Genomic DNA, 24,757 nt, shown 5'->3' with positions numbered 1-24,757 from the left:
CCTTTGGAAAAGCTAAAGTTGCACCTCTTAAGTGTACTACCATCCCCAGAATGGAATTGGCAGCAGCAGTCTTGGCTGTACGAATGGATCACATGCTGAAGACAGTTACAACTCTCATTATCAAATTCCATTTTCTGGTCAGATAGTATGACAGTTCTGCAATATATCGCAAACACAAGTAAAAGATTTAAGACGTACGTTGCAAATCGAATTTCAATAATTCACTCTCTATCAAAGGTAGAGCAATAGCAGCACATCTCTTCAAAGGAGAACCCCGCCGATGCAGCTTCACGTGGCATGTCAATCAAAGCTTTTCTTCAGTATAAGACATGGATCCAAGGACCGGAAATCCTTCGCAAATGCGCTCAGTGGCCAAAGACACTTGGAGGCATGGATATCATTTCAAGCGACGACCTTGAGTTAAAGCAGCAAGCTTCCGTTCATGTCACATCTGCCAAGCCAATGGAAGAATCTTGTTCTACCAGCAAGTTGCTTTCATACTTTTCCAAATGGAAAGATCTCAAAAGAGCCGTGGCATGGCTTTTGAAGGTCAAAGAGACACTTAAAGGAAGATGTGATGAAAAGACGAACAACACACAATCTGATAAAACCATCCACAAGAAAGCGTCGACTCACAGACTCTCAGTGGTGGATCTCGATAAAGCCGAAAAGGCAATTGTTAGTTTTGTGCAAAATCAGCACTTTCCTGAGGAAATCTCATGTGAGAGTAAAGGAAAGGTTGTAAGGAAATCCAGTTCGCTATACAAACTGGATCCAACAATTGTCGATGGCATTATAAGAGTAGGTGGTCAGTTAAGCAAGTCTGCATTACCCGAGGAGGCAAAACATCCTGCTATCCTGCCAAACGGTAGCAACGTCTCAGAACTCATCCTTCGTTTCGTACATGAAAAGGTTGGACATAGTGGAAGAAATTATATGCTTTCCACACTTCGACGACAGTTTTGGATTCCTCGTGCCAATTCATTGGCTAGAAGGATCATTAGAGTATGCATGACATGTCGCCGTCAGCATCAAAGACATGGAGAACAGAAAATGTCCGATCTCCCTTCTGACAGACTATCAATGGACCTCCCTCCATTTACTCTGGTGGGAATGGATTATTTTGGACCTATTGAGGTAAGAAGAGGAAGGAATACTGTTAAAAGGTATGGCGCTATATTCACTTGTCTAACGTGCCGTGCCGTTCATCTTGAAGTGGCCTATACACTTGACACAGATTCCTGCATTAATGCTATAAGAAGGTTTATCTGTCGAAGAGGAAAAGTCAAAGAAATAAGATCAGATAATGGAACTAACTTCGTGAGTGCAAACTGAGAACTGAAGCAGGCACTACAAGGCTTGAATCAAACCAAAATCCAGAACACTCTCTTGCTGGATGGAATAAAATGGACCTTTAACCCACCCCACGATGCTCACCATGGTGGTATCTGGGAACGTCTCATACAACAGACTAAAAGGATCCTTTGCTCGATCACTGGGCAACAAATCGTTGACGACGAAGCCCTCAGTACCATATTTTGTGAAGTTGAGGCTATTTTGAATGACCGACCAATAACACCTTCCAGTGATGATCCTAACGATCTCGAAGCGTTAACACCAAATCACCTTTTACTGTTAAAATGAAAGCCCACTCTACCACCAGGCTCGTTTGATAAAAAAGAAACCTACGGAAAAAGACGCTGGAAGCAAGTACAATACCTCAGCGACATATTCTGGAAAAGATGGACCAAAGAATATCTCCCCATCATGCAACAGCGTCAGAAATGGAATAAGCCCCACCGAAATTTCTTAGTCGGAGATCTGGTGCTTATTATCGATGATTCTGCCCCCAGGAACTCGTGGTCTATGGGGCGCATTATAGAAACTATGGAAGACTCCAAGGGGTTTGTACGTAAAGTACGTGTTAAAACACAAACCAACGAGCTTGAAAGACCTATTACTAAGTTATGTCTTTTGCTTGAGGTGGAATAAGTTGTATGTAAATACGATGACTTACAGAATATGTATAATAATGTATCCTGTAATGGATAATAACATTTACTCAGTCTACGCATTTTGAATCCTGGTCACAAGGTTTTGCCAACATGGACTATTTGAATGAACATTCTTTTTGCTGGCATCCCTCCTTTTTGATGTACTATTTTTCATACACACACACACTTAGGCACATGCACTTGAATGGACTCAAATATTCAACCAAAATCTGTTAGCCATAAATCTGTACTGACTGGTTGTTACATAATACTCAAATGATTCATGTTTGTTCGTGGTTAATGCATGTTGATGTTTGAATGGCTATAAATGTATGTTTTATAATTGTTTGTTACACAAAAATTAGGGGCCGGTATGTTACAGCCATTATGCCATTTTTTTGTGGAGTTGGAATTTGGGGCTGTTTTTGATCTGTTTGTTTGGGATTGTGTTGTGTTTGTGAGGTTTGGTGGTGCGTTTGCTCCTGGGTCATGGGTCACGTGTGGTATGGGAGGTGCATATAACGCAGGTTAACCTTCCAACAGGGGTGGATGGAAATGGAGAGCTGGGAAGCACACCTTTTTTGACCACGCTCCTGCACGTTAATTCAAAATAAGTCATTTTAAATTAAATTCAATAGTAAGGTTTCATTTCAACAAGTTTTCATTCATTATTTGTTTTGTCAAGAAAAATAAAGGTCTTTTTATCTACGGCATGCGAGAGAGTGCGTTCATCCAACCCTGGTTCCCCCGTTTCCCCTGCATCGAACAAATCGCCGACACAGAGGGTGTAAGCATTCTTCTCTGATTGGATGATGGTGTGACGGTGCAGGAGCATTGCAGACAATCTGATTACAAACTGAGTTGTTCAGGCTTATGTTTCATTTCATTATTGCACTTTGATCAAAGTCTAAAATTCACAGCTTGAGGAAACTACAATAAACTAGCTAGCTTTTACTACACTATTATTACCCAACATTATCTCTGCAGGCAGACAGCCTAGGAAACTTTTGAGAAATATATAGGTCGTGATATTGATTTAATGCAAATGCAGAATACAACTTTAATAATGTGCAAATAAAACACAAAACAAGACTTACATGAAACCAGGACTAAAATACAGATGGATATACCAAACAACGCAAGACAACCCATGCAGTGCAGAATGGGCAATTTATACACAAGTGCTAATGAGCCAAATGTGAATAAATGTGAATAAGGTGAAACAGACATGTGTGTAGGTGCAGTCACTGATGGGAATCGTAGTCTTAGTCTTTCTCTGCTATTTACATGACAGACCCCCCCCCCCCCCCGCCCCCAACGCGGGTCTTCTGAAGCACGTAATCAGTTCGGGAGTGGGTCCAGGACCCCCAGACCAGATGTCCCTAAGCACTTCGGAGTTCCACTGTCTCATCCCTTGTGGGGCTGGACAGAGGATGCTTGACGTGTTCTCTGAGGTTCAGGTGTGGGGTGGTCACTTCCACACTGCAGACAGATGATGTGATATCCCTGGCCTGGCTTGAGCGCAGCGACAGCTACTGAGCAGCCAGCGGGAGGAACAAAGCTCAAGGCAGAGCCCAAGGGGGGGGTGAAGTTCTCCACGGGGCCAGAGGGGGTAGCGAAGTTTTCCACAAGGCCAGAGGGGGGAAGCGAAGTCCTCCACGAGGCCAGAGGGGGTAGTGATACTCTTCACGAGGCATGAGGGGGGAGTGATGTCCTTTGTGGAGCAGGAAGAGGGAGCAACATAAGGCACGAAGCAGAGAAAATGAGCAACGTCTTCAGCTGAGCAGGGAGGCAGAACGACATCGTCAGTCAAGCAGGGAGGCTATTCTCCGTTGACTTGGCAGGCTGAAAGAGATCCACAGTAGGGGAGGAAGGGTGGGAGATGACTTCAGCCTGGTTGGAAGGCTCCTTCTTGATATGAGCCCTGATGACATACATCACATTAAGCCATTCTCAATTGGCTTTGATTAGGGAGAATCTCTCTTCCTTCTCCCAGCTTGGTTTTTCCCTTTCATAAAGGGCCTCTTGGACTCTGAAAAATTCTGCTGCATCCATTGTTTTCGGTTTTGTGTTCTGTCACAACATTGATTTAGAGGTGGATGCAAATGCAGAATACAATTGAAATGTTTTATTAAGGTGCAAACAGAACAAGATTTACATGAAACCAGGACTAGAATAACATGATACAGATGGACATACCAAACAATGCAAGACAACTCCTGCAGTGCAGAGCGTGACTATTTATACACAAGTGCTAAAGAGCCAAACTTAAATCAAGTGAAACAGACATGTGACTAGGTGCAGCGGCTGATGGGAATCATAGTCTTAGTCTTTCTCTGCTATTTACATGACAATATATGTATATAGTTTCATAAAGTAGAGAGCTCAACATTTAGACAGAAAAACCCAGGTTTGCCATACAAAACGAATGAATATTATTTCAAGAATCTTTCAGACAGTCAGTACCTCAAAACAGGACTTTGATCACATTCAGAATCCATCTGGTGACCCTAAGTGACCCTACAAATTCAGCTAGAATGTTATGTAAAATCTTTTCTCTTGAGTATTCTGTAAATTGCTCTGTACATAATAAAGATCACAACGGAAAGCTCAGAGGAGGTGTTTATTTATGCAGCAACTTGTGCCAGTTCTTCACCTGTACTTTTCCCACTTTCACATCTGATAACACAGACACATAGGGTATATAGGGAGCTGGGGAATATGTCTCAGTTTGCTGTCACCATTAAAGTATGTATTTGTATAGTTTAGATGCTTAACAGATAGGGTTTGATTTGTATTCTGCTGAAGTATGTTTTGTTTTATGATTTCAGATGTGGATTTTATGGATTGGAGGACTTTTAAACTGCCTTGTTGGGGCGGTATATGGTAAGAACCAAACCAAATTTGATTGACTTTCAATAAAGAATTGCCACTTTGTTGCTAAATAAAAAACAGTATATGCCTATAAATATTTCACAAAAGAGACACTAACTTTATGAACCATAAAAACAATAATTAATCTTCAGCACACTGAAGCAACATCTTTAGTTTTCATTTGTATGAATTGACTGGCAGGTGCGGAGGTATGCTTTGACAAGCTGGGATGCTTTTCTGATGAGATTCCATGGAGTGGCACTACTGAAAGACCCATCGCACGCCTACCATGGGGTCCTGAGAAGAACAATGCCCACTTTCTTCTTTTCACACGACAGAACACTGATTCCTACCAGGTAAGTCTAGACTTCTAGGCAAATAAGCATTGTGCCCTTCTGTATTCTGCTCAAAGTGTAAACAGGGCTTAAAAGGTACAAAATTATATTTGGTGCATAAGCACAAATTTGTTGGGATGTCTAGAGCACAGTAACAGTCTGTTCTGAGTTGAAGTGGGTGTGTTAAAGCAGGGAAAACACTAGCATGTGCAGGATATTGGATAGTCCAGGGCGAGGATTGGGAACCTGTGGTGTAGAATATGAACTTGTTAATACATCATCACATCACTGATAAATATCCTTTATGTTTGAATGCTAAAGTGAAGTGATTTTAATTAATTATCTCCCAATGCTTATATGAGACCAACAGGGTATGAAAAATGAGTTTCTTAATGTGACATAGCCTCCCTAAAGTATTATTTAAGGAGTAACATCAAAATGATATCTCTTTTGAGATAATATAAACATTTTGTTAATTGTTTTTTTTCTTTCTTTTTTTTCTTCTTCAGGAAATCAGTACAAATGCAAATGTCATTGCAGGGTCTACATATCGACCAAGCAGAAAGACCCGTTTTATAACCCATGGATTTATTGACAAAGGGGATGAAAATTGGCTTCTTGACATGTGTAAGGTAAAACCAAAGCAGTATTTAGTGTACTAAAGTTTGATGCTTATTATTTTTATCTCAGTATATTCTTAAAGGTACTTTAGCAATGCTTTGTTTCTTTTATTTAAAGTCTATGCTTTCATCATCTCTATGTATAATATCTGTCTCTTAGCTTATGCTGAGCCTGGAGGATATAAACTGTATTTGTGTAGACTGGAAATCTGGTTCAAGGACACTGTACACACAGGCAGCGAATAACATTCGAGTGATCGGAGCTCAGATAGCTTATATGATTTCCATCTTTAAGGTAAGTTGGATAGAAATAACTCATAGATGCCTTATGTATGTCTGTGGTGTTAATAGTTTATTATTTTTTTTCAAAACATATAAAAAATAATTATTCATTATATAACAACTTTATAATGCCCTAAACCCTGTGCTGTATGTAACTGGTTCGGCTTCTAACTGAACACCTGCACTCACAGCCATTTAAAACAGGAATCATCACGTCAGGAGCACGAACAACAAATACATAAGTTTCACACATAAATTTAATTGTTCCGTGAGAAATAAGAAATTAAATGGATTGCCTTTAAAACATGTTTTTACAGTACTCTAATTCTTTTGAGTGGCACATACTATTATTATTATTATTATTATTATTATTATTATTACTGTTATATTTGTCATTTTATAGTTTTAATGAAATGTTTATAAAATGTTTGCCATATTTGTTGACTTTTTTCTTGAGTATTGTGTCCTGTGTTTTATTTATGCATTTATGGCTATTTGGTCAACCTCAGCTGGTTTAAAAAAAAATATATATATATATATATATATATATATATATATATATATATATATATATATATATATATCCCATCTAAATATACTGACATGACTGCAGGAAAGTTTCCAGCAGAATCCTGAAAATGTGCACATTATTGGGCACAGCCTGGGTGCACACATGGCTGCAGAGGCTGGTTGAAGGACACCGGGGCTGGGAAGAATTACAGGTATTACCATTGGGCTGCACTGAATGCAGAAATGATAAGAAATTACTTAATTGTGAACAGTGTGTATCATATCTACACATTTTGTAAATACAGCCAAGAGTAACTGTGAAGATACAAAAAAGTTGTGTAATGTGTCTTTCCAGAAATCTTTTCAAATACTTTTGTTTCATTTTAAGGTTTGGACCCGGCTGAACCTTATTTCCAGGGCTGTCCTCCTCTGGTAAGACTGGACCCCAGCGTTGCCCTGTTTGTTGACGTCATTCACTCAGATGCGCTTCCTGTGATCCCCTACCTGGGTGAGATTTTGGACAGGATTCTGTTTACTTACTGCTTGTAACAGATTTGTTGACAAGTCTGGTGTTTAAGTGCTTTAGCTCACAGTAATAAAAAGTGACCAAATTAATATAAAGTATATACATATAATGCAGTCTGCACTCATATTGTTAAATATTCCATTTCCTTTTAGGATTTGGAATGTCTCAAGCTGTTGGACACCTTGACTTTTACCCAAACGGAGGAGAAAGCATGCCTGGTTGTGAAAAGAATATAATCTCACAAATTGTTGACATTGATGGCATTTGGGAAGGTGAGGCACCATATTAATAATATTCCAGGCTTCTAGTATGCATAATCAACCTGATCTCATTGATAATTGTGATTATTGATGTAATTATTATTAGTGAGTTTCTTTTCTGCTCCTTTGTTAGGTACCCGTGACTTTGTTTCCTGCAATCATCTGAGAGCCTACAAGTACTACAGTGATAGCATCCTAAACCCCAAAGGCTTTCTAGGATACCCCTGTTCTAACCAGAACATGTTTGAGTCTGTAAGTACACAGTCTGAGTAAGATGAACAATTGCAAGAATAAGTAGAATTAGACATATTTATCATTCCTGATTTAATAAAATAAGTGGTCAAGGAGTTAATGTCTGTACTTGTGACTGAAGGGCTGTACATGTAAATCCCAGGGCTGCCAATGTTGGGCTTTTGAGCAAGGACCTTAAACTGCTTAGCTACTGTATATCTTTGATGTTATTGTGCCTCAATTTTATGTCACTTAAAAGTGCTAATCTAGAGAACACCTGTAAATATTCCTGGTTTTAGACTGGCTTTAGACTTTTTAAAGTGGTAGTGAAAAGGTGCAGAACCTGTCACCACACATGCCATTGATATGGTTTTGAACTGTTTCTATTTAGAAGTCGATTTGGGCAGAGCTTCAATTGATGAACTTGTTTTTATGAACTTTCTTTCTGCAGCGGTCCTGGCTAATAACATTTTCTCTAAGGCTGGGATAAGCAAAACAGTCTAGCAGACATGGGACAGGATCTCATATGATTGTATCTCCTGAGGGACTGCTGGTTGTTGTTCACCTGACTTCTTCTGTTTTTGTGTATATCTCATACTAAATAGTTTTAGCCCGTCAAACGAAATACAACATAAAACAAAGGCAACCTGAGTAAACACACAATATATATTTATTATTTTTTTATTGAAGCAAAAAAGAGTTATCTAACATCTATCACCCATGTGAAAAACTAACTGCCCCCTTAAACTTAAAATCTGGTTGTTCCACCTTTAGCAGCAATAACTGCAACCAAATGCTTCCGATAACTGGAGATCAGTCTTTCACTTACTTCTAGGACTAGGACTTACTCCTGTGATTTGGATCATTGTCTCGCTGCATAATCCAGTTGTGCTTGAGTGTCAACTTATGGACTGAAGACCGGATATTCTCCTGTAGGATTTTCTTGTAGAGAGCAGAATTCATATTTCAAGTTTCTTAGGCCCTGAAGCAGCAAAGCACCCCGAAACCCTCGCACTTCCAGCACCATGCTTGACCGTAGGTATGATGTTCTTTTTGTGGAAATCTGTGTTTGGTTTACGCCAAATGTAACGGGACCCGTTTTCCAAACGGTTCCACTTTTGACTCATCAATCCACAGAACATTCTCCCAAAAGGTTTGAGGATCATCAAGGTGTGTTTTGGCAAAATTCAGACGAGCCTTAATGTTCTTCTGGGTTAGCTGTGGTTTTCGCCTCGCCACTCTTCCATGGATGCCATTTTTGCCCAGTGTCTTTCTGATAGTGGAGTCATGAACAGTGACCTTTATTGATGCAAGACAGGCCTGTAGCTCTTTTGATATTGTCCTTGGATCTTTTGTGACTTGCTGGATGAGTCATTGCTGTGCTCTGGGAAGAATTTTGGAAGGTTGGCCACTTCTGGGAAGGTTTACTACTGTGCTGAGTTTTTCCATTTGGAGACAATGGCTCTCACTGTGGTTCTTTGGAGTCCCAGAGCCTTTGAAATAGCTGGGTAACCCTTCCCAGACTGATGTATTTCAATCACCTTCTTCCTCATCATTTCTGGAATTTCTTTCCATTTTGGCATAGTGTGTTACTGGGTAAGACTGGGTAAGTTTCATAGATTTGGGGAATTAGTAACTATGGGGGCCAATACATTTTCACACAGACCCAGTTGGTATTGAATAACAATTTAGTATGAGATTTACACAAAAACAGAAGAAATCAGAGCACTGTATGTAAAAAGAAACAAAAAATAAAACCTTGAACATTTTTTTTCAATAGAACAGAGAAAAGATTCCTGCTAAGGAGTGAAATCACAAATTAGTTCTATATAAAATATAAAGAGCAGGTACTTCTTGAAGATAAATGGTTTTTGCTAAATTTCTCTTTTAGGGGCATTGCTTCCCATGTGCTTCCGACAGTTCATGTCCTTTCATGGGACACCATGCTGACCAATTTAAAGTGCCAAATGGAGTGGATAAGATGAAGTTCCAACTGAACACAGGCGATGCTCGGCCCTTCTCACGTACATATTTGCATTTCCCACCCTCACTATACAGCTGCTTACATGTGAAACTAAATGCATGTCTCATAGCTAACCATTTTTACACACTACCAACTGTAGATTTTTGGGAGTTTTTAGCCCAGTGACAGGTCAATTTTTGCATTAGGTCTATGTTGTCTGTTTATTTTGAAATATGAAACCTAGCTTACTTCATGTGCCTTTGTGCTAACAAACTAGGCACTTATTTATTGCAATATAATTCAAAAATATGAGCTAATGAAACAGATTTGGCCTGCTAGCCAGTTTTCACAAAAGCAAATGAATCTGTGTTCACAATTTGCTATTTCCCACCTTGCATGCTGCTCTGTATATTTTTCTCAATTTCATTATTCTTACAGTTAGATGGAAGACAAGGTGAACTAGTGTCAACACTACTTTTAAACTATCATGTAAAATACATCCAACTAATATTATTATTTACTTTACTATAAAGGCACTCTATAATGGATATAACCAGTTATTCCTGTAGGACTGCATATGAAGAACAATACTTGACGATGTCTGTTGATGATAAAATCCTTTTCCCTTTAAGGTTATCGCTATAAGGTGACCGTCACTATTGATGGCTCTCGAACTAATGTAGGATACTTCAAAGTGGCTTTATATGGTGTGGATGGAAATACTCGCCAGTATCAGATTCACAAGTATGCATCATACACTCTGTAACATGCTCCATTATATTTTATATTGTGTGTAAAACAAATTATAACATTTACAGAACTAACATTGCCATATAAACCACCGTTTTGAATCTTTGAGATAATTTTTAGAAATAACACTTAAAGACAGCTCTGACTTATTTGTTTCAGTGGCATGCTGTCACCTGGTAGTACCTATGAGCTCCTCATCGATGTTGAAAAGGACGTTGATGAATTGACTCGTGTAAAGTTTATATGGAACAATGATGTATTAAACCCTTTGCTGCCTAAGTTTGGTGCCACTCAAATCATAGTGCAGAGAGGCCGGGACCGGAAAACGTGAGTCCTTTTCTATTTTCTGATCTGGTTAGCCAACACAGGACAGGGGTTTACAGTAAAGCAATGGCAAGAATAAATAGTAATTGATGATATCTGATGGGCATGATGTATGGTTAAAAATGAGCAGAGAGGACCAAGCTCAATAAATGCCCAGCAAATTAATAGTACTAAAGGAAATTCTTACAGCACTCAAACCCTGTCAAATACAGCAGAACTGGGTAATTGATTTCTGAGAACAATCAAAGGCAACACCGAACTCTCATATCTTTGTTTCTCTGTGACAGGTTCAAGTTCTGTGGAAGTGAGCAGGTGCGAGAGAATGTCCTTCAGACCCTGTCTCCCTGCCAGTGATGTAAATTCAGATAATCGCAAATTTAAGGTTTGAATATAACATCTCAATAAAGCATCTACCATATTATGGCCTTGTATTCATTTTTTTAAGTTCATTTTAATAAAGTAGGACTTTATACACAATTAAAGTGGGTGGCATGGTGGTGGTGCATTGCTACCTCGAAGTCCCAGGGTTCAAAGTTAAATCCTGAGCTCAGGTTACTGTCTGTAACCTAGGTTCGCTCCAGGTTCTCCAATTTCCTCCAACCGCTAGGTATGTGCAGGTAGGTGGATTGGTGACTCTAAATTGCCTATTGGTGTATTGGAGTGTATGAATGTCTGTGCATGGTGCCTTGTGATGGTCTGGTGTCTCATTGCACTATTTTCTTAGTTAACAAAATCAAAATTTCACTCTTTCTCCACCAGTGACAAAGTTTTGGTACCCACAATGTCCCCACCTCCTCCTTACTATTCAACAACTCCTATCGAAGAGCAGACTCCAGCACAATTTCTCAGCATTCTGAGTGTCCCCAGCTTTTTAAAAATGAGTTCCACAATTACTCTTCATGTCATTTAGTTGAGGATGTGGTCTGCACTCACACATACAATAGTGTACATTAAATAGTGTTCAAATTCAGCCCCAGTATAGCAATTAATGATATTATTTAATAAATGTTGCGTCAATCGGTTGGCAATATACAGTATATCAGTGTGGATATGGTTGAAGGCATATTTAAAACTGATTTTGCAATTCTTGTGGCAGAATGTTTCTAAGAGCAAAGAAGTCACTAACACATTTTGACATCTATTAATTCTCTCAGCTAACAAACTCCATTTACAAAATTCAATCAAAACATGACTAGCTCCTAGTTTAATTAGATGTTTATTGTGGTTATATTTAGATTGCATTTCAAATTCTTATGTTTAATGTTAGAAATGAAGTATACTTTGTTAGATTTTCTGATACAAATTTATTTATTTCTTTGTTTTGTTTTCAATACAAGTGTAAAAATAATTCTAAATAAAGCCGAAATGATTATTGGAAATCCAGTGGTTTTCTTAACTTGGAATTAGGAGCTATTCCTATTTAAGTAAGGAATTCAAAGAATAAAAATTTGGTTCAGTGGGTAGCATTGCTGCCTCACAGCTCCAGGGTCCCTGGTTCCATCCTGAGCCCAAAGGTTTAGAATTTTACATGTTTTCCCTGTATCCATGTGGGTTTGCTCCAGGTTTCTTCACTCCTCCCAAAAACATGCACATGGGTGGGTTGGCTAAGCTAAATTAACTACAGGTGTGAATGATGTGTTAACTATAGATGTGCTTGATGCCCTCTGATTGACCGTTCATGTTATTTTCCCACTCTGTGCCCATTGTTCCCAGGATAGGCTCCAGCTCCATCACAATACTGTCCAGGATAAAGTGTTTCTTGAAGATGAATAAATGATTTATTGACTGACTGACTGAATGGATAAATGAATGTGTGTGATATTTAACTTTGACTTAAGTCTTCATTACAGATATTTATTTTGATTGCTTTTTCTTTGTTACCAGCCATTTATATTGTATCTGTTGAACTTTTTAGTTTATTTAAAAATTAAATAAAAAAACCCAAAATCTTTACATTTTGTTTACTGCACTAATATATATATAAGATCTTATATAAAAGATCATAAAATGTTTTGTAAGATTTGAAGCTCCACTCCTGTGCTAGCTTATTTTATCATCATAAGTAATTTTGCTTATTTTTTTTATGTCCTGTCAGCCTAGTGCACACTATACATGCATCTTGCACCTTAAGTCAGAGAGAAATGTTATTTCACGTCACTGTGTACTGCATAATATGACTGTGATGACAATAAGGTAGGCTTGCCTGGTATACTGGTACTATGATAGTATTGCAATATCAAAGCTTCAAAATGCCACCGTGCCACTGTATTTTTCAAACGGTAGTATCATCAATGTGGTAGTAGTGCAAGTAATGTTGAATGTGCGGCAGTTAATACTATTTTTCGATAAAACATCTCTCTGCTTTTGCAGAATACACAAAGGTTAATGACATTCATTTAACCTAAATTCTTTACCTTAAGCTTTAAAGATTTCCTGTTTACTAGTAAGCAAGCTTACACTAAGCTAACCGTTTACTGTGTAAATACTAAAATTAGCCATGTTTGATAATAAGCAAGCTAATGTTATGCTAACTGCTGAGTGTATATAATAAAATTAGCCATATTTACTAGTGAGCTAACATTGTGCTAACTGCTGTGTGTAAATACTAAAATTAGTTGTGTTTGTGAGTAAGCAAGCTAACGTTATGCAAACTTCTGTGTGTAAGTAATAAAATTAGCCGTGTTTGATAGTAAGCAAGCTAATGTTCCCAATTTTATGATTTTGTAATCAATCATCATCAATTTTATGATGAGATCATTTCCAAATTCAGTTATTTATTCCTAATGATGTGTCAATCTTAGTACTCTGAAGACAATTTAAATTTGCATGATTTCATAGTTCTAGGGAATAATAGATGAAATACGTGGCACATTGAATTAGCTGCTTGCCAATTGTACATATGATTATTCTTTAGTTTTTCCAAAATTCTCAAAATTATATTTCATTCTCAATAATAAAGTATTCAGAGGAAAATTCAGTTAGTCTGTTTTCATTCATATCTATGTATTTCTGGAAGTTTGGTTCATTTTGTAGATTTGAATTATGAATTAACACAATATTGCATGGTATCATGATATTACTTGGTACAATGATACTTCAGCTTGGTATAATATCACAAGATATGTTTATGGTATTGTGAAAACCCTACATTAAATATCTACTTGATTTGACTTTAACAATGGAGAAAGAAAGAAGTGAATGTGCAGTATAGCAGACTTTAAAAGAACATTCCTCTGGATTACATTGTGCAACACTTACAAAAGCTTTTATTTAAGGATTTTTAAAATGATATTATGGGTTAGAATTTTTGCTTTTCAATTAAGCACTGTTGCACAAGCAAGTGTGATGTTGTATTGAATACCACCAAGGCTGTTTTCATGGCTGACTGTGAATGTGATATTGATTTTATACAACAGTGCTATAAACAAGAAATTACTATGGAGTAACTGAAATTTCAGACACAACATGGCTAAATATTTTGGTTATTTTTGCTCCATCAACGAAAATTCTTCTTAAAGAAGCCACAGCTTTCAATGTAATGAACTACTGTTAGAATAGGACCGTTGTGTAAAAAAATCAAAATTAAGTCTGACATCCTGACATCCTCTTCCAGAACTACAAACTGTATGTGTTGCCACTCAATATTTTTTAAAAGTTTTTACGTGTATTGAAAAAGGCGGTCACTAATAAGTTGCTAAATGTGACTACAGAGGTTGTCGGGGAAGTTAAACATCATCACGCCAAACAGGAAAAAAACTTTAGAGATAAACTGGTTCAGGAATGCTGTGCAGAGTTTCCAAAAAATGTGGATTAAGATTCATCCACAGAGTAAATCTGCATTATGGAAAATGTTTTTAAATAAAGTTTGGAAAAGTTCTCGGAAGCTTGGTGATCGTGCCGTTGAAGTCGAGCGACCGTGGTGTAGTTCTCTTATAGCGTACGGTTAGATTTTTATTTCTGGGGATTGTATTTAGGCTTCAAACTTCATAAAAGTTGTTAACTTTGTTAAAGTGTGTTAATTTGTGAAAATTATCTTGATGGACAAAACGTGTTAGTATTGTGAAATTTTTGTTGGTCACAGAGCTTATTTTTTGCAATAATCCAAAAGCCTATGGGAAAATCCTACTGGGTATTTTGTCGAGGGAACCAGTGTGATGCTAATTTCCGGGTTCCTGGACAAAATGACGTCATCCCTGCATCACCCTATTGGCAGACTGTTCAATATGGTATGGAATACAGGAAAGATTCCACTAACATGGAAACAGGCAGTTATAGTTCCAATACTCAAACCTGGAAAAGACCCGTCAGATCCAGCAAGCTATAGACCCATAGCATTAAAGTCACAGTTAGGCAAAACTATGGAGAGGATGGTAACAGATAGATTAGATCACTATATAGAAAGTAAAGGGCTCCTTTCACCGTATCAGTCAGGATTTAGGTATGCAGTGGAAAATGGTACCCCACAAGGCAGTGTATGTAGCCCAATACTGTTTAATATTATGATTAATGACATATTTGATCAGGTTGGAGAAAATATAGGAAAGTCGCTTTATGCGGATGATGGGGCACTCTGGGTTAGGATCGAAATATAGAATATTTAAGAAAGAAAATGTAACATGCAATAGGGAAAGTAGAACAGTGGGCAAATGAATGGGGATTTAAACTATCAATTTCAAAATCACAAGGTATATGTTTCTCTAAACATCATAAAATAGTACCACTTAAATTATATGGGCTAGATCTTGAACAGGTCAAGGCTTATTAGGAATGCTTTTTGATGAGAAGCTGACCTGGGGTCCGCATATTGATAAAATTAAAAACAAATGTAAACAGATTAATAATGTCCTGAGATGTCTGTCAGGGCAAGACTGGGGAGCAAGTAGGGCATCGCTCATAAATATATATCAGGCTCTTATGAGGGCCGCGTTTGATTATGGCTGCCTAGCATATATGTCGGCATCACAATCAAATCTTAAAAAGCTTGATGTGGAACAGGCACAAGCACTCCGGAAATGTACTAGAGCATTTAAATCATCACCAGTGACTGCATTACAGGTTGAGACAGGAGAGATGCCGTTGTATATCAGGAGGGTTAAGATCATGCTGGCATATTGGGTAAATCTAAAAGGGCATAGCAGGGTGCACCCCACGAAAGCCATCTTACAAGAATGCCCAGAGTTTTATAGAACTAACTTTAATAGCTTTGGATGGTTAGGAAATGCAAAGGCACAAAATACAGGTCTCAGTCAGCTATAAGTAAGCCCCATTGTGGCGATATCAATTGTACCACCATTGAGATTCATAAAACCATCTGTAGATACAAGATTACAACAAATATTTACATTTACATTTATTCACTTAGCAGATGCTTTTATCCAAAGCGACTTACAAATGAGAAAGATACAAGCAAAGCGATATATCAAGCAGAGAACAATACAAGAAGTGCTACCATACAAGATCTATTAATTGAATTCCAGAAGAAGCAAAGTGCAGAGTAGAGGTGTAAGTGCATTTTGTTTTTTTTTTATGAGTTGGTTAGGTGTTCATGGAAGAGGTGGGTCTTTAGCTGTTTTTTGAATATGGTGAGAGATTCTGCGGTCCGGATTGAGATTGGAAGTGCATTCCACCACTGAGGAACAGTTAGTGTGAAGGTTCTGGAAAGAGACCTTGCGCCACGCTGAGTTGGAACTGCTAAACGTCGGTCGCTAATCGATCGCAGGTTGCGAGAGGGAACGTAGGCCTTCAGGAGAGAGTTGAGGTAGGAGGGTGCTGTTCCTGACAAGGTCTTGTAGATGAGCATCAAGGTCTTGAACTTGATGCGGGCAGCTACAGGAAGCCAGTGGAGGGAGATGAAGAGGGGTGTGACATGGGTTCTCTTGGACTGGTTGAACACGAGGCACGCTGCAGCATTCTGAATCATCTGAAGGGGTTTGATGGAGCTGGCTGGGAGGCCTGAAAGCAGTGAGTTGCAGTAGTCCAGTTTAGAGATAACAAGAGCCTGGACTAGTATCTGTGTGTAGCCTGTTTGGTGATGTAGGGTCGGATTTTCTTGATGTTGTAAAGGATGAACCTACAGGACCTTGCAGTTGCTGAGATATGGTCTGTAAAGGTCAAGCCGTCATCAAGAATCACCCCAAGGTTCCTGGCCGTCCTGGTTGGCATGAGTGTGAGTGAGCCGAGCTGTACAGTGAGGTTGTGGTTGACTGAGGGACAGGCCGGGATCACGAGAAGCTCAGATTTTGCCAGGTTAAGCTTAAGATGGTTTTCCTTCATCCAGACCGAGATGTCCGAAAGGCAAGCAGAGATGCGTGCAGAGACGGATGGATCGTCAGGCTGGAAGGACAAATGGAGCTGGGTGTCATCAGCATAGCAATGATATGAGAAGCCATGAGACTCAATCACCTGCCCTAGAGATGTAGTGTAGACAGAAAAGAGGAGTGGACCCAGAACTGACCCCTGTGGAACACCAGTTGTGAGTTGCTGAGTTTCAGAAATACCTCTGAAACTCTGAAATACCTTTTCGAAATATTAAAAGAGAATTCTAAAATAGCAGAGGTATTCTAAAATACCTCTGAAACCTCTGAAATACCTTTTCGAAATATTAAAAGAGAATTCTAAAATAGCACCACAAGGGATAATAACTCAAAACTATATGGACCAATATCAGGATAAATTACTCATATATACAGATGGGTCAAAACAGCCTGAGACAGGCCGCACTGGTGCGGCTTTTTTCATTCCCCGGTATGAAGTAGCAGTCAAAAAAAGGGCGACTGATCATTTATCAGTGTACACTGTAGAATTATTAGGAGTCCTTTGGCACTTGCAGTAGTTGAAAAAAAATCATCAGAGCCAAGATGTCGCTATAGCTTCTGACAGTCTATCAGCACTATCAAGCATACAGTCTGGGAAAACATCATGCAGACAAGACATTGTTTACCAAATACTTTATCTGCTTCTCATACTTCATGCTAAGGGGCTGAGTGTTTCCTTCTTCTGGGTTCCTGCACATGTAGGGATAGAAGGGAATGACATTGTGGATGTACTGGCAAAAAGATCGATAAAACATGAAACAGTTGATATACAAGTACCATTAAGTAGAGCAGAGATCAAAACCATTATAAAGGGACACGCGCATAAAATATGGCAGGAATACTGGGACACAGCTGACACCGGACGACACCTATATACTATACAAAAACAAGTAGGCATGAGTGTGAGGCAGGGCAGAAACCCAAAGGAAGAGATGATAATTATGCGTCTTAAAATAGGTCATGCTGGCTTAAATCTAGCATTAAACAGAATAGGAAAACACCTCACTGGACTTTGCACACACTGCAGTACACAAGAGATGGTAAAACACATTCTGTTAGACTGCAAAAGGTATGAGGAGGAAAGAACTGAGCTAGAGATGCAGATTGGAAAACAAAACATGACACTAGTGAACTTGCTGGGGAAAACATCTGGGAAAATGCACCAACCCCTGATAGACTATCTAAAAAATACTGGGATAAGTGAGAGACTTTAGTAATCTAGTAGGAATATCTAGTATATCGTTATTTATCTCTTTATTTATGTATTATTATTAGTTATTTTTATTTTATTTATTTATTTTCCTGCCAATCTACTGCCCACACTCCAGTCCAGTAGGTGGCGGTAATGCACCTTTAGTGGTTTGCCATTAAAACAAAAAGTAGAAGAAGAAGATCACCCTATTGGCTGTTTGCTGTAAACGATATGGCTTTTGTGTGCACGCTGAGTAAACCTTGATCCAATGTTAAATCCGGGGTACAAGAAAGTTGACAACCAGCGTTATGAAAACTGTTAACCTTAAATCACCCGGGTTGGATTTGTTTGGTTTTGTTAACTCAAAACTTACTCTGCAACTCTGAGTTTGTTCAGCTCGCTTGGTGAAACAGGTCTGCGGTCAGCTGTGTTTGCTTTATCCCTCTAGGCTTTCCGTACTTTTAGGTCACGTGGTGCAAACAACACATTCTGCCGGGAAAACTGGCTCTTGTCGCGTGCTTGCTGTACGTGTACTAATACGAGGTTTTATAACAAGGAAACATAACAGCACATCAGAGAACATATTTATTTGCTTGTTTTTTAGTGGATAAATTCGGTAAAGAGCTGCTTAATGTTTTGCGAAAAGGAACTTGTAAGAGAACTTCACCGGATGAGTGATGGCCAGTTACCTGCTTTTAACGTATGTACCTCACTGTTAATATTTAACCTTTAGCTTACTAACACCACCGCTGGCTTAGCAGGCATGACTGAGCACATGTTAACTAAATACTGACTTATCAACTACTAATGCATCTACAACTAGCTACACTGTTTGTTTGTTTTTTAAGTTTTGCCCTAGCACATTACATTTCACCATGTAATTTCAAAAATTGTGCAGCTCTAGTTTAAGGACTCATCGCAACCAAAAACTTCTAACCATTTCTCACTGGTAGCTAACAGTCCGCACAAGCCTTAGAGTTGCTGATGGCACCGAGTGTGTAACTCGCAGTGTGTCCCAAATTACATAATATATATTTATACTATACACTCTACCGTTGTGTATGAGTTTTAAAAGGGTTGTATTGTACTAACCGGAAGTATATACTGTTTCCCGGCCGAGGACAAATTACGTCAAATATACGTAATGTGATGGCGCTAACATGACAGAAATAGCCAAACAGATAAAAAAAAAAAATGAAGTGGTACATTTTACTGTTTATGATGATGTTTCCTTTTATGCACTCATCCACCGTCAGACGGAGGCGGATTTTGCTTTGCACATTTTAAAATCAACATTGTGGTTGTAGCTATAATACAGTGGTTTTCACAGTGGGGGCTGTCAACAATTTGGTGTGAAAAATAAATAAATACATGATTTTATATATATATATATATATATATATATATATATATATATATATAATGAAAATTCTTGGCCGAAACCGAATATATTGAAAAACTTGGCCGAAGACCGAACACGTTTTTTTGCATTTTTTCCATTTATTTTGCCTTTTTTTTCACCATTGCATAAATTAAATAGTCAAAATGTGCTTTTTACTATTTTGTCTTGCTTTTCAAAGAAAAAATCAATTACAAAAACTACAGTTTCAAAATATTTATTTAACACTGAACATTTTTTTTCATTCCAGCAGGCGTAGGCTACCATCAAGGCACAATATAACTTTAAATAAATAAATTAGTAAAATAAAAATATTTTGATGTGGTCGTCTTTGAACCCCCCCCCCCCTTGAATAGCCTATGTTAGGCCTATAACTGACTACTGAAAGAATGTAACACTCTGTAGCCTACAACTAAAAAAGTGCATTGAAGAGTGCAAAAAATGGTTCTAATCGGTTATATACGGCAGGTTATATTGGGGATATATACCGCTCGCGTCCCTGTACACCTCGCGGAGTATTATAGTAGATATAGTGTAGTTAGATACATTATTAATGTTATGTTCCTTGATAGATTTAGTTAGTTTAAACTATAGATTAGTTAATTTAGTCCCTGCTGGTTTTTCCACTCCCAGTCCATAGTACTAGTTCATGTTTCTTGTTTTGTGTTTCGACCCTCTTTTCTGTGACCGTGACTTTGATTCCTGCTTTGCCCCGTTTATGCCTGTTTGCCGATCGCCCGACCCTTTGCCACGTTTTTTGGATTACGATTTGGATTTGTCTGCCTGCCCTTAAATAAATACGTTTTTACCTGCTTCTGTACTCTATTCCCTTACATCTCGCAACGTGAAAGAATACTCCGGAACAGAAACAAAACAAACGCACGTGCCCAGAGTAAACCATGTCAAGGTTGTCAACGTCCGAAGAGCATGTGCTCGCTGAGCACTCATGCACGCGCGCGCCCGCACCCTCTCATCTCTCGGTGTGCGCTGCCGGAAGTGGAGGTCATGACATTCGCGCGTCTCACTCTGGTTGCTAGGCTATTTGGTCGCGTCATCAAACACGTCATTGTTCTGTCAAATTTATTTGGCCTTTTCGCTTATTTGGCCAAACACCGAAAGGGCTTTTTTTTTTGCTAATTTCGGCCACCGAACATTCGGTGCATCCCTAATATATATATATATGTGTGTGTGTGTGTGTATATGTGTGTGTGTGTGTGTGTGTGTATGTGTATATATATATATATATATATATATATATATATATATATATATATATATATATATATATATATATAAAATTCCCAATGTAAAGATGTAAGTGTAATTATTAATATAAAAAGGCGGATATATTCAGAAGTCTGTATTTTTAATGTGTTTTAAAGACATCTTGCAAAAAGGGGGCCTTGGTCAAATGTTAATGCCATTTGGGGGCATTTCAGTGGAAAGTAGCTACTGCATTCAATCCGCCTGAAGCCACATGCTAATTTACATATTTATTGAATCATCATGATTGTCACTTTATGAAACTCTGTATGGAGTTTCTTTGTGATTGATGCTGTTAAAAAAAATCTTGATTTTGCTGCAGCTTTTCCCCCCTACAATTTGCCATACAATTTGCTGAGTCTTTTTGTGGAAAACTACTTGAATTAGCAAAATTGCAGTGATTGTAGGTAAATGACAGCTGTATTCATGTTCGACACAAATCAAAGAAGGCTTTGGCTGAATGTGAGTGATGACGTCACATGATGTGTCTTTTTGTATGAATAATTGCCAGCTCCTCTGAATATTACGGCATTTGCTTGATTTTGCGTTCATTTCTGTGATCGCAAAATCCTGGAGGGACTGACTACCCAGTCATGGGTATTTATAAGCTCAAAATTTTGCGACAAACATTTTTTGACTCAAACGGTGTTAATCGGTGACTATGACTACATTTACATGGACAGCAGTAATCTAATTATTGACCTTACTCTGAGTAAGAAAATAATGTGATTAAGGTGTTTACATGAGTCACTTTTAGAATACTCCTGTCATGTTCCCGTTTTACATGTTATAGAACATAATTAGATTAACAGCCCGCGTCATTACGTCACCGCGCCACGCCGTCCGACGTCCCTGCAGAATTTCACGTATCAACATACAGTTCGTCTTCGTTATGGTACCGTATACAGTTTTGGGTGTTTTTATTTCATTTTTTTATGAACGCTTTAAGTGCAGTTAATTATTTCTCATGCTATACGTGCTATTAGACAACTGCTTGAAGCCGTGGGCTGCGTCCCAAACTGCATACTCACCGTCTATATAGTAGCCGAGATACATGTATTTTTCCCCACTACAGGCCTATAGTAGGCAAGTATGCGGTTTGGGACGCAGCCGAACTCTCTTGTTCGCCGTAAAACGGCCGTGTGTGATCATGTCCTGTTGCAAAATGCGGTGAAAACTCTCACACGACATTTATAATGTGATTAAGGTGTTTACATGTCTGTAATACTCGTCCATAATGCGACTAAAACAGGAGTACTCCACCTGTCTTAATTCGATTAGAGCTTAATTCGAGTATGACCTTAATTAGATTAAGGTAAGTAAAAATTGATGTTTACATGGTAGTTTCTTAATCAAATTATGGTCTTAATCGGGTTAAGAGTGGATTATTGTTGTCCATGTAAACGCAGCTACTATTGTGATTAAGGTGTTTACATGAGTCGCTTTCAGAATATTCCTTTCATGTTCCCGTTTTACATTATAGAACATAGATCGATTAACGGCACGTCATTACATCACCGCGCCACGCCGTCCAACGTTCCTTCCAGAATTTCACGTATCAGCATACAGTGCGTCTTTGTTTTGGTACCCTATACAGTTTTGGGTGTTTTTATTTTTAATTTCAGAAAAGCTTCAAGTGCAGTAAATTATTTGTCACGCTGTATGTGCAAATAGATGACTTCTTGAAGCCATGGGCTGTGTCCCAAAGCACACATTTACCTACTATATAGTGTATAGAGACCTGTATTTAACCTAATCTGTAGTAGGTTAGTACGTGGCTTTGGATGCAGCCATGCTCTCTTGTCTGCCGTCAAACGGTTGAGCACTGCCGTGTGTTGCAAAATGTGTTGAAAACTCCCACACGATGTTAATAGTGTGATTAAGGTGTGTACGTGTCTATAATGCATGATGATAACGCGACTAAAACAGGAATACTCCACGTCTTAATTCGATTTGGGTTTACTTCGAGTATGACTTTAGTCGGATTAAGTTAATCAGAAATTGCTGTTACATGGTAGTTTCTTAAACAGAGTATTGTCTTAATCGGGTTAATATTGGATTATTGTTGTCCATGTAAACGCACTGAGTGATTGGACGTTGGGAACAATGGTTCTTGCAAGTGCAACTCAGTCAGTTGAGGAAACCTGCTCTCTTAACTCATGTAACCAGCTCTGATGTGCAGCTGTGCTGTGAGCTGGAGAGCTCTATCCAGTTCAGGACAGTGATGAATTCACAAAGTTAAACTGGTAACACTTAATGCGATTAAGTCTTTAGGACTGACCCAAATTAGCACACCTTGTGGAATAAATTGTGGTTTAAGCTTGTCTCAATGCACACTTAATCAACTCAAGAGTCGTGTCTCAACAGGAGGATGGCATTCGACAAGTGCTTGAAGAAATGAAAGCTTTATACGAGCAAAACCAAAGTGATGTGTAAGAAGTTAACCATATTCTCATATTATAGCAACTATTCATAGCTCTCCAACAAACAGTTTCTCATGATCTAAAATAGCACCATAGTCTTGCGTTTGATGTTGCTTCTCTTCTTAATATTTATTGAAAGGAATGAAGCCAAGACTGAGGGCAAAACTGAACTAATACCAACCATCAAGTTTCATCACTGCTGCTTGTTGAGGAACCAGTGCTGTACTGCAGCCTACCTGTAAGTCATTTATCTTAACATCCTGTATATCCAAACTCATGATTTCCTCTTACCCACCTCTCCTGTTTCCGCAGTTATGACCGGCTCCTGCGAATCCGTGCTCTCAGATGGGAGTATGGAAGTGTGTTGCCCACAACAATTCGGTTCCACACGTGTGCAGAGGGCATGTGATTCATTTTTAATACTAGTAGTATCAGGGTTGTATCCTGGTACTTTAATCAATGCCTCCTACATCTGTTAACTCACGTCCCCAACCCTGGTGTACCCCTTGCCCTACTCATATTAGTGTTTTCTCTGCTCCCAACACACCTGATCCAATTAATCAGGTGATGACCTTGATGCGTTAGTATGGATGACTTGGAGCAAGCATAAACATGCTGGACAGGGAATAGTCCAGGACCAGGGTTGGGAACCTGTGCGTTAACTCATTAGCTGAAAATTGATCTAAGGATGCATCAATTCTTCCACTGTGATCAGAGGAATAAAAATAAAGGTAGGCTGGTGGGTGGGAGGTAAAGAGTACTGTACTGGGGGGTGGAGAAGTATTGTACTGGAAAAAAAGAATACTAAGTGTATAATATGAAATTAAAAAACAAGGGCTATAAATGAAAACTCTTGGCTCTCAGATGTGCTTGTATATTAATAAAATATGCTCAGGTGTGTAGAGTGGTGTAAATGCTAGAACATCAACTTAAACATTGATTTAGTCATAGGATGTATAAGTACAATAATGTTCTGATTGAAGTTAATTTGGTCATCACACTGTGTATATTCAGATCCATTATGGCCAGTGACTGGCAATACAGTTGTGCAACAAGTCATCAATAATCGACATCACTTTAACGTAGGGATGTCTCACTTGGCAAATATGTTTACTGCTGAATCTTCTCATCACCCCATTATTGCATTCCTCACATCCTAAGTGAAAACATAAGGTAGAGATGCAAGGAGGATGAAGAGGCACAATTAAAGAAATCAGGAGCACCCAGGGTTTGTTCCTGATTTTCCTGTTTTGAACTTTGGATAATTGCTTTTTCCAATCACCTGCTAGTTGGAGTGGTTTAATCGGTACAAGAAGTCACTGGCCACACATATGAGGTCACTTGGAGGAGAGGAGGGTCTGGACATAACACGAGACATGAAACCCCCTAAGAGCCTGTATATTGAGGTGAGTTATGTATGGGATCATCCACGGCTAAAAGTGTGCATTACACGATGCTGGAGGCAAAGAACCACCTGATGCGGAGCGTTAAAATAGT

General features: G+C 38.6%; 1 protein-coding gene and 1 pseudogene across 1 annotated transcript in view; both read left to right on the top strand.

Moving 5' to 3' along the window:
* The first annotated feature begins 4,732 nt into the window (after positions 1-4,732).
* On the top strand, positions 4,733-12,376 carry LOC128605579 (pancreatic triacylglycerol lipase-like; annotated as a pseudogene).
* Positions 12,377-18,371: 5,995 nt separating this feature from the next.
* Positions 18,372-24,757, top strand: part of gins1 (GINS complex subunit 1 (Psf1 homolog)) — a 7,489-nt gene continuing 1,103 nt past the window's right edge. Inside the window, exons 1-6 of the mRNA XM_053621181.1 lie at positions 18,372-18,875; positions 23,205-23,269; positions 23,400-23,498; positions 23,573-23,665; positions 24,347-24,350; positions 24,556-24,666. Coding sequence (XP_053477156.1) covers positions 18,807-18,875; positions 23,205-23,269; positions 23,400-23,498; positions 23,573-23,665; positions 24,347-24,350; positions 24,556-24,666 — 441 coding nt within the window. The 5' untranslated portion in view covers positions 18,372-18,806. The remainder of the gene's footprint in view (positions 18,876-23,204; positions 23,270-23,399; positions 23,499-23,572; positions 23,666-24,346; positions 24,351-24,555; positions 24,667-24,757) is intronic.

This window comes from Ictalurus furcatus, chromosome 3, assembly GCF_023375685.1.
Source record: "Ictalurus furcatus strain D&B chromosome 3, Billie_1.0, whole genome shotgun sequence".
NCBI lineage: Eukaryota > Metazoa > Chordata > Actinopteri > Siluriformes > Ictaluridae > Ictalurus > Ictalurus furcatus.
This window is presented reverse-complemented; position numbering and strand designations above follow the sequence as displayed.